Source organism: Kwoniella botswanensis, chromosome 1, assembly GCF_036426115.1.
Source record: "Kwoniella botswanensis chromosome 1, complete sequence".
Classification (NCBI taxonomy): Eukaryota; Fungi; Basidiomycota; class Tremellomycetes; order Tremellales; family Cryptococcaceae; genus Kwoniella; species Kwoniella botswanensis.
Window position 1 is genome coordinate 1,217,490 of NC_088599.1, and position 10,556 is coordinate 1,228,045.

The 10,556-nt window shown below is 45.7% G+C and overlaps 3 protein-coding genes across 3 annotated transcripts; 1 reads left to right on the forward strand and 2 right to left on the reverse strand.

The window, feature by feature from the left end:
- Positions 1-194: 194 nt before the first annotated feature.
- L199_000464 (uncharacterized protein) lies at positions 195-5,306 on the reverse strand (the record flags this gene model as incomplete). The annotated part of the gene is made up of 15 exons (XM_064886231.1): positions 195-743; positions 811-1,046; positions 1,107-1,201; positions 1,258-1,443; positions 1,503-1,867; positions 1,921-1,950; positions 2,009-2,149; positions 2,213-2,320; positions 2,391-2,876; positions 2,927-3,030; positions 3,084-4,005; positions 4,058-4,129; positions 4,188-4,499; positions 4,562-4,629; positions 4,685-5,306. The coding sequence occupies 15 exons, from the start codon at positions 5,304-5,306 to the stop codon at positions 195-197; spliced, it is 4,296 nt and encodes a 1,431-aa protein (XP_064742303.1).
- A 74-nt stretch (positions 5,307-5,380) lies between these two features.
- On the reverse strand, positions 5,381-6,696 carry L199_000465 (uncharacterized protein; the record flags this gene model as incomplete). Its single annotated transcript, XM_064886232.1, has 4 exons — positions 5,381-5,392; positions 5,517-5,524; positions 5,574-5,691; positions 6,106-6,696. 4 exons carry the CDS (start codon positions 6,694-6,696, stop codon positions 5,381-5,383), a joined length of 729 nt encoding a protein of 242 aa, XP_064742304.1.
- Positions 6,697-7,790: 1,094 nt separating this feature from the next.
- Positions 7,791-10,466, forward strand: L199_000466 (uncharacterized protein; the record flags this gene model as incomplete). The annotated part of the gene is made up of 15 exons (XM_064886233.1): positions 7,791-7,977; positions 8,048-8,100; positions 8,160-8,370; positions 8,433-8,561; positions 8,645-8,735; positions 8,804-8,868; positions 8,936-9,060; positions 9,122-9,184; positions 9,292-9,388; positions 9,476-9,655; positions 9,727-9,757; positions 9,816-9,854; positions 9,927-10,004; positions 10,075-10,184; positions 10,252-10,466. 15 exons carry the CDS (start codon positions 7,791-7,793, stop codon positions 10,464-10,466), a joined length of 1,674 nt encoding a protein of 557 aa, XP_064742305.1.
- Positions 10,467-10,556: the final 90 nt, after the last annotated feature.

Below are 10,556 nucleotides of genomic sequence, written 5' to 3' on the forward strand. Positions count from 1 at the left end.
TGAGGAACGGTGAAAGTCAACGAGTATCAACAATTTAATTGGCTACAAACGAATGAAATAAGTAAAATCAAATCTGAATACGATGATAAGTAAATCAACATCTAACCGTCTCGATCTCTGCAAACAATCTATAACTACACTTATGTCAAAAACGTCGGTTAGTACAGTATTATAGAATCCCATATTTCCCTGAATTAATTTGTCGGTATATCAACATGAACCTTGTCTTTCGCACCTGCAGTGCCAATCACAGGTGCAGAATCCGTCACTTCCTGTTCTTCCTCTTCTTCTTCACCATCGTTATCTTTGTCCAATCGATCCTTCTTCTTCTTTCCCAATGAGAACGGGTTAGGTAAAGGTATGGGCAGAGCTTTACCCAAACTTAATCCACTAAACAAGTCGTTCTTGCTATTGGAAGTTTTCGCGTTATCATTCTCAGGACTTGATAAACCACTTTGACTCCTTGAGAAAGATACTGAACCATTCCTCGATCGATTATCACCTCCATTACCACCCGAAACTACTGACCAACCATCATCACTCGCATGGACATCATTGCCGAGGTGTTCTCCAGATGACGATAAGTCATGTCGCGATTGATTCTCGGATTTCGAAGGCGTTGATTTCGATCGGGATCTTGATCGGAAGGGCACGATGGTATCGGCATGTAAGAGCGAGGTCACCTTATCAAGTGCCTTGTCTTCTGTTCCAGGGGGTGGTTTGATAACTGATTTCGCATATTCCTAATTAATAAGATTCAGAGATCAGATACTGCGGAATGCGTTCTAGGCATGCTGTGACTCAGCTCACCAGATCTCGATAAATCGCTTCGATAGCCTTAGCGACACCATTTTCCTTCCGGATCATCTCTCCCACAATCCTGGCTTTAGCAATCTGCTTCTCATCGGTAGTAGCTTTGATTAGGGCTTCCGCCAATGCTTCGGAGGTAAGTTTCCGAATGGCAGAACCAACATTGAGAGATTCAGCTCTTTCTGCCCAGAAGGCTTGATCACCGAAGAATGGTTTGATAATCGTCGGGATACCAGCTATGATTGAGGTAGCATCTTGTCAGCCAACACACAGCCCGGAATCGTACTTCTACTCACCTCTAAAACTCGCTCCACTTGTTCCTGCACCACCATGATGACAGGCAGCGTCGATCTTGGGGAACAGCCAAGAATGGTCGATCGAGTCAATAGAGCTATAAAATCCAGGTCAGCCCTGATCTGATGGTGCACTAGCACGGTAAGAGCTTACAAAATCTCGGGAGGATATTTGACTCCATCCGCTCCATCTGAACTACCCGTACTTTCACCTTTTGACTTTGATCCTCTATCCGACCAACCTTTCGATAATATCGCACACACCCCACTGTCGACCACAGCTTCGACGACGCACCTTGTCATTTCTTCTGGGTCTGAAACGACGATGGAACCGAATCCACTACGTGAGTTGCCATACAATTAGCCAAGTGACTCCGCCTAAAAGGCAGTAGAACTCACATGTATACAACCTTCTTACCGTTCTTATGAGCACCGTCGATAAAATCTACCAAACCTTCGGGAGGTGTCCACTTCTTCTCGTTGGCTTTACTCTCATCGGCATTCTCCAGGAACCAATATCCGGTTACGTGAATCCATTCTGTCCAATCTAATGGAGGAGGTACGATGGAAGGTGAAAAGTTGTAAAGGAATGGTATCTTGTGTTGTTCCAGCTTTTCGAACGTGGTTGACTCTATGCTCAGAACATGTCTTCTCCATCGGTTGATTTGACCGGATATAGCTCGCCAAAACACTTGATCGAACATTGTATAGGTCATATAATTGTAGCTGCCTCCTCGTTTGTGCTCGGGCACAGCGAAGGCATGCTAGACGAATTAGTGTCAGCTGAAATATTTATGAAACTGGATGGTAGACTTACAGGATAAGCTCTAGTTCTCGTCCAAGGCATCTGTATTCGTAGATATCAGCTACACTTTATGGTGAGATCGACAGTGCTTGATACTCACCGTAAAAGCTCGAAAGTAAGGTATTCTCAAAGCTTCTGCGATGTGCACACCGCCCATAGCACTAGGTGATTCAATCAATAAATCTGATCCTTGACACGCTTCCCAGGACGAGTTGAGGAGATCGTCAAGCCAGCCTCGGAACTAAGAGGCGGTCAGCTTGTGTACTCAGTCAGATGATACGCTTTCATGAGCCTTCCAGCTTACCTTCTGCAGCCCCTCCTTCAGGAAAGACACGGTGAACATTCCATTATCTACACACATCTGCATTAGTTCAGCCGGATCCCCACCGACACTGGCAAATTCGATTCCATGCTGAGGGAATGGGTTCATCGTTGATTAGCTGTTGCTCCTGAAATTTGGAATTTGACCAATTGGCACTTACACCTTCCACCCAGTCCTTGTACTCGCCATGCGATGCAATTCTCGTATGATGGCCTTCTGCTTGTAGACCTTTACATAGTGCGATGTAAGGCTGCACGTCACCTCTACTTCCAATGGTCAAACAAGTCACCCTCATAGGTTCAGGTTTGAATTCCAGGAATGTCGAAGTTGTCGAACCGAAGAGAGGCGAAGGTGATACGGGTGGAACATTGTTCGTCGTTCTCGATTCGACAGGTACAGACTCATCTAGATCTTCCATTATTCTAGTTTCTATATCGGCTTGATCGGGTTCACCCTTTTCTCCAGATACTCTGACAGCTTCCATCCTCTCTTCCAATAGCGCTACGCAAGCCTTTCGTCGTTTTGAAGAACTGAATTCCAAGAAAAGCTCTTCATGTCCCTTGATCACTACAATCAAACCGGAGTGTCCGAATCGGAAGGCTTTTTGAGCCTTTAATCCATACAGATCCTTGATAGGGATGATCATCTGCTCATATACTGTCAGATTGGTAAATATTTAAGTAGAGGTGAGCTCACCTTGGTCTTGTATAATAGCTGAGAAGATCGGAAACAAAAGTAATTCGTCGATACAAAGAATCGACCTGAGACAGGTAGTACTCGATATAGATAACCGGGGAAGTCTATTTTAGTTGTGTTAGCATGCATCATATCGAATAGGACTTTGCACACTTACGATCGATCAGCTCTTCTTTCTCACCTAACGCAAATACGCTTCTGAATTTATGCGCAGTCTCGTCATCTTCCCTCCGTCCAGATTCCGAAGCCTCCATCATCGAGAAATCAGATCGACTCTGAACCATCTGACTGCCACTGGAAACGTCAGAGGCAAACGACGATCTACCTCCTCTTCCGCTGAGCCTCTGAGTCAACTCATCATCACTACTGTCTTCTGCGTTGGGCACAGCAGGTTCCACTATCTCAGTCACGGAGTTCTGTTTTCGCCTGTTGGTACGAGTAGTTGACGATCTTGAGATTCCAGAAGCATATTCAGGTGGCGATCTACCCAACGTCGAAGTACTACCTGGAGAAGTACCGAACAGCTTGGAAGCTGGTTTACGGATCCACGATGGTCCCCAGCTATTTCGATGGTCGTCATGAGTCATACCCGCTGGTGGGGGACCATTCTGTCTAGGTGGATATCCATCATCAAAATCGCCTTCTTCAGGCGATTCTACCTCTCCTTCGATCAGTGGTTCGTTTCTCACTGTCTCGAGACTGTCGTTGGACGATTTATGTGTCTTATTGGATAGGAAAGGTATCGTTAGACCTGATTTTTGCTGGTCGGTCTCGTTCACCTTATCATTACTTCGGGATATCAATGGTCGAAGAACAGATCCTATTTTTTTCAAGCCAAGATGATGCGCGTTGGAAGTATCCGAAACTTGCTCGGGGCGTCTGATTGTTTTGACGCTATCCTCGAGTGGTTCCACAGGCTGCTGATGTATTGTGACGGCTGAAGAAATCCGAGGGAGGTCCGATGAAGGTCTTTCGTCCAAAAGAAGTTGTATCTTGCTATATGCACGCTCATTGTCCTGGAAGGAGGCGAAAAAGTAACTTTCGACTGACATTTGATCTTCCGGATCGACACATTTGATCTGGATATTTCTCATCAGTTGCAATTCGAAGCCATGCAACGCTTTGGCTTACCTCGATGGTCTCAGCAAACTCCAATGTAGGACTTCTCTCAAGCTCCAGAACAGCTTGGAGTGGAATGATAAGCTACGCAGATGAATTAGCTTTGGTTTCTGTACCAACACATTATCGCCCAAGAACTGACCTTGACACTCTCTCCTTCATGCTGGATCTTGAACATAACCTTTTGAATAGCTTTGATCCATTCGTCCCTACTGGCTTCCGTATCTGCAGAAAAAGTATAGTTCTTTTCCGCCGTTCTCACTTTGAATTTCGTCTCGTCTACCGCATCACAGCTTGAGCAGTATTGGAGAGATATATTGCCTTTGGGGAAATAAGGATCTGCAGTAGATTCGTACCAGCTCAGTACATCATTCTTGAGAACTACCCAAAACTTTGTGTTAAGCTTGGTTCGAGAAGCTTTCTTAGATAAAGGTCCAGTCTTGACGACAAGATCCTATCGATGGTACTGAGTTAGCTGGATATCTCACATCATCTCCTGCCAACTGGGTGACTCACTTCTTTGTCTGGCATATTGGCGAAGAAACAGATATGCCGCTTGGTAAGATACATATAGCCTTTGAGCACTATGATCACAATGTCAGCTCCAGAAGCGTATGGGATCTGTCTTGCTGCACTTACTAACACTCCTCAATAGCCAACACCTCATTTCCTCCAAGACGTCTTCTCTTTCTTCCAGACCAAAGACCTCCATCAACCTTTCAGCCAATTTCTCCTTCCTCAACCTCCTTCTTTCCGACTCATTAGGTTGTATACTTTCTTCAATCACCTGTTCCTCCTTACTGTCCGCTTGACGCAAAGCTGCATCCGTGTTCATCTCCTGCTGCTCATGCTCGCTTATCACTGGAGCAAGTTCTAATGGAGCGTTCAGTGGGGAAGTTTCGGCAGCTCGAACAATCTCTTCTCTCTCTTCCGCTTCACCAAGCTCCTCTTCATGACTGATCTGCTCGTTCAGCATCTCTCTGGCATTTCCATCTATATCTAATGTATCGCTGAGAGGATCACTCGGGCGACGGGAATTGTTGGTAGAGCCTTGAGGCAGTGGAAGGCTGTTTTCTGAGCTGACGTCGCTGGCTGATGCTTCTAGACTTCTCCTTATAGCTTCAGCTTCGGCATACTGGTATGCGAGTTCTGTTTCATTTGGTCGACGAGCTCGACGAGCTATGGTGTTATCTCTGAAAGGGAAATGGAGAGGATGAAGAGGGTGAATGCCATGCGGTGTATGTGTAGGTTGAGCTGCCATGTTGTTGTTGTTCAGATCATCGCTTGCTGGGGGTTGAGATTGAACTAGAGGCCGTATTGTGTGAAGCGAAGAACCTAGTCGGTTGACTGTGTTTCGTAAAAAAAGCAAAATAGGCATGATGTCAGCGTTATTGCTGTCAATATCGGGTTGAATTACAAATGATGGTAACGATGAAGGGTGGCAAAATGAACGAGTGGGAAAGGTATTTACATTTTGGTCTATCCTGTCTATCGTGATTAACCGATGCTGCTATCTGTCTCCTTGAACCTGAAGGAGGGTATGAGTCATCGTCCTCTTCATCTTCGCTGGAACTAGAACTGGACTTTTCATCATCCCACGGAAGAGCGTTCAAAGCGGATACGAGTGCTGAAGCACCCATTCGAACCTTTGGTCGGAAGAATGACACAGGTTGAACCGGTGTAGAGGTAGACACCGTAATCCCGTGAGAAGGAGTCGTGGTCAATAGTTGTGTATAGGTTTTTTGGTTTCAATTTCGGTATTTATACATTATGATGAAGGGAAACAAAGGAAGAATGAGGATTTGTTGGTCAGCATGTCGATCGAATTGAGAGTGAAAGGAAGGATGGCAAGGATATGTGTGTGGGTGGGTGGATGGGGTGGCCCAGATGAGGTCATGAACGTGGTTAAAGAAGGTTTAACGAAGGTCATTTCTGTGTTTGTATGATACATGTGGACCGGCGGCCATCATCCTCTCATGATCCGTACAAGATAGTGCAAGTGTACACATCCAATGCAGGATAGGATTTCATCGGTACTAAGGAAAAGCTGTGTCACTCACCGATCCTATATCTTTACCTGCACCAAACCCAGGTCTACTCTGGGTCAGTCGGTCACCGTACTCATCATCCTCACCGCTTTCACGGTCATCCGGTGATACCGAGGTTGAGGTCATCCTGGAACTAGACAAAGAAACATCGCCTCTTGAATGGGTTTGAGGAATGGGATTTATGATATCTCCACTTTGTCTTTCTTCTTCTTCCAACCTTTGTTCTTCCGTTATCGTTTCTTCCTCTTCTTTCTGTTCTTGGGCAGGTTCGAATCTGACCGAGGGAATTTCAAAAGCAGGTGTATAAGGCAATTCATCTAATGGTGTACCACTTATTATCGGTCTTTCCTCCTTCTCCTCCTTGGGCTGATCCAATCCTTTTGCATTCTCCAATGCTTGCTCATCCTCCCTCTCTTGCTCTTTACCTGGTGCAGGATGAGTGGGGAAGACATGTTTAGTCGCCGCATTGATGAATTGTTCGGCGTGGGGATGTCTGGGTGAGGGTTCCCTCTGATCAGGAGAGGTCGCAGGTTGAGGAAACGGCGGGGCATGTAAGCTTGAAGGTGAGGGCTGTTGAGCAGGTGGTGGGGGTGGATTAGACATACTGATCGATGTGGAGGAATAAGATAGGTAGGAGAACCGGTTAAATGATCGCTTCGACCAGCAGCGACTGTGTGATGGTAAGATATGTCTACTGATCTATGTATTCTAGCCCTATATTCTTCCTCGCCGCTGTGCTGGTTTCCTATCCTTCAGATGGTACACATATCGTGCTGATGTTGATGGTGGGATGGTATGTATGTATGTCAACAATGAGCTTGATAGTAAGGTTTGAGACCCGATTGAATGGGTTGGGCTCTGGGTGACGATGGGCGTTGTGTGCAGTGCTTGATTGTTAGGTTGGATTTTGACTGCATGTGGATGTGTTTTGATGACGTCGTGCTAGTCTCGGGCACCGCTTATCCTGGCATTGGTCGATCGAGGTGCAGTCGAAGCACAAGCCTAAGCCTGGACCACGCAAGCCTACAAAACCCCGGCGATCACCGATTTGACCTGATTCCAGCAATCCATACGATTGATCGTAAAGCATGACGATTGACCAGTTAAATTACCATCCGCAAAGCATGTTCAATAGAAACTCGGAAAATCCTCTTCGTATCCATAGGATACAATCACAGACTCCCAGTATACACTAACATGCTCAAGGGGTCCCAGCGAAACCTCCAGGAGCATAGTAACCATTGCCTCTTACGACAACGAACAGACGGGGTTTAAGCACTGACACTGACACTGATACTCATACCAACCTGACGATGAGGATCCTGTTGCAGTCGTGTTTCATCATCATCCGAGATACCATCTGCGAGAATCGTCCGGTCTCTGTGCAAGTATACTTGGCATGGAAAGACGGTTGTCACATTCATATGATCATATATAGACGACTCCTCGAGCAGAGATGACGAAAAATTCCCATTCTTTCCAATTTGCTATCTTCCTTGCATACATTTACATCTTTTTTAGTTTAGCAGCTGGACTGCTCTTTCAATTTTGTTTTTGCTTGTAATTGTTTGATATTTACTTTTCTCATTCTTCCCTTTTCTTGTTCCATTCTCAAGTTTGTGCTGGTCACCAACTTAACCTTCATTCCTTTCACCGACCCCATATACAGTCAACTGATGACCTAGCCCCAATTCAATATGTTGACCCAACATTTCCTCGTCCTCTTTGGTCTGCTTCCTCTCCTAGTCATCTCGACGCCTCTCCAACCTGAGCCTCTACACACTCTGCCACTCAAAAAGATCCCAATTGCGAGAGAAGGCGAGCACCCCTTGGCTGCTTTCGAAAGGCATCAGAAAGCCGCTATCAAGCGGATGCATAGGTATAGTAAGTCTTCCGGCGACTCTCAATTACTTCATCCACAATGAGTGGTATTGATGGGAATCATGGATTATAGAGAGACTCGTGCCATCTTCTGAAGAGGAATTCCTTCAAAGAAATCTCGAGAGAGTAAGTTGCGTTCTCAACCATCGACGCACTTGACCTAATTATTATGGTGATTTTTCCAGAGACGAGCCATCGAGTCAGATCCCAGGCTCGACAAGAGGATGTACATCCCCGATAACCCACTTCCCTCTCTTCCCCAACGGGAGAAGAGAATATGGTGGCCACCTACCGATACCTCTGCTAATCCCACTCCGACTGGGGCTATCCCACATGTGGCTGCTGAGGTGAACAGGACAGGCGGTAGAGCAGCCGTAGCAACAGCCACAGTGAAAGGTCAGTGGATCTGGTACAAGGCAATGGGGTACTAGCTGATCGATTGTCATTGTGACCGATAGCTTCTGGATCCAACGCCAATGGGTTCTCAGAAGTTGCCATCCAAGCTTCACAGGATGTCTCTCTCAAGAATAGTGACAGTGAATTGATTCAAGGTGGTTTGGATTATATCATCGAAGCTAATGATATTGGTAAGTATTTTTCTTCAATCAGTCAGCTACCCTTAATACAGTACGGGATATCGAATAGCTGATATAACGAGGTGGCGAAATAGGTTACCTCAGTGAGATCCAGATTGGTACACCGGCTCAGACTTTCTTGATGATTATGGATACGGGTAGTGCAGATACATGGGTACCTTCTACGTGAGTTTAGCCTTTGGACCGATCCACTCTGATCGGGTCAAACTGACATGTTGGTTCTGATGTTATAGGAGTTGTGGAGTAGCCAATTGTGGTGATCATACTGCCCTCGGAGCAGATAACAGCGATACCTTCCGTATGTCATGTCATTGTACCAGACTGAGACCAGCTTAGCTGATTATCTCATGTGTCTGTGTATACAGAAGCATCTCAAACCCAGTTTCAAGTGACCTATGGATCGGGAGCAGTGGCCGGTGTTTTAGCTGCGGACTCGATGACTATAGCTGGTATGACCGTGGTCAACCATGTGATGGGCGTAACACTTCAAGTGAGTCTGAGTACCGCCAGGATCCCATACTTTAGTGTGCTGATCGCGAATTATGGTACAGGAGAGTGTACAGTTCTCAGCTAGCAATGTTCCATTCGACGGCTTAGTAGGATTAGCTTTGGGTGTGAGTTTCGATCTCATTTCATGGTGGCTGTTATTACAAAACGACTTAAAAAATCGGAACTGACCTAACTTATCTTATTCTTTGTATTGTCGTACTTTTCCTGTCAGAAACTTTCCAATCAAGGTGTACAGACTCCACTCGAATCACTGGCTTCTACAGGACTGATAAAGAATCCGATTTTAGGTATAGCTCTGGGAAGATTGAGTAAGTCTAATAATAATCATCCTTCTTTCCGCCCTTATCCGTTGAAATCCTAAGTGCTAACAGCTGGACTTGACTCGTTTTACGTAGACGATGGAGAGAATAACGGAGAATTAGTATTTGGTCAAGCTAACACTGCCAAACTCGATGCAACTACCACTCAAACACTCCAGGTGACAAGTCAAGAAGGGTTTTGGCAGGTTGATATGGCTGCTGTGACTATTGATGGTACGAATGCTGTAACAGGTAGACAAGCTATCTTAGATACTGGTTCGTTACCCTCTTGACCGCTCGGCTTGAACGGCGATGGGAAACTGACAGAATCTGCTTTGTCAATGCAGGTACCAGTCTGATGATTGCTCCTCCTGCCGAGTAGGTCTCTTGTAATCATCATCCGGTTACTGAGTAGCTGATCCAATACAACGATTAGTGCTGCTGCTTTCCATGCTCAGATCAATGGCGCTGCCGAGTAAGCTAATATCCCTTGCAATTGGACACTAACTACATCTGGACTATGCTGATATATGTGGTCCATGTTTAGCGTCGGAGGCGGTATGTTCTCTATACCTTGTACGATCGATCAAGAAATAACCATGACATTTGGAAACGTCGCTTTCCAGTATGTCCACGCCCTCTATCTCTACCTCAACTTTTTGTTATTCCCACTGACAGGTCTTTTTTCTATTTAGGATCGACGTTCGTGATCTCCTCTTCCAACCTCTTTCCAACGACTTGACAGGCGACTGTCTCTCATCCATTTCAGCAGGGACGATCAAGGACGACGTAACGTGGTTACTAGGTGACAGTTCTATTTAAAAACGTTTATATGACTACCAACTCGGATGATCTCACTGTTCAATTATCAGCTAGAACAGATTCACCCGGGAGTTCAAGTTTTGCTATTGCAGCCGCAGCCACCGGGGTTGCCAATAATGCTATGAACGTACAATCCAATTCTACCAATCCGACTTCATCATCCACTTCCACTTCGTCAGGTGAAGCATCGTCCACTGCTTCAAATACTGCTGCTGTCAGTCTCATCTCTGCGATCGCTGCGCTGTTAGCTGGAAAGAATCTCTAGATGTAGATAGATTTACATCCATATGGTATGTCACATAGACCGATTCGATGTTAATCATTAATCACGGACATACTTTTTGGCATGTACCCA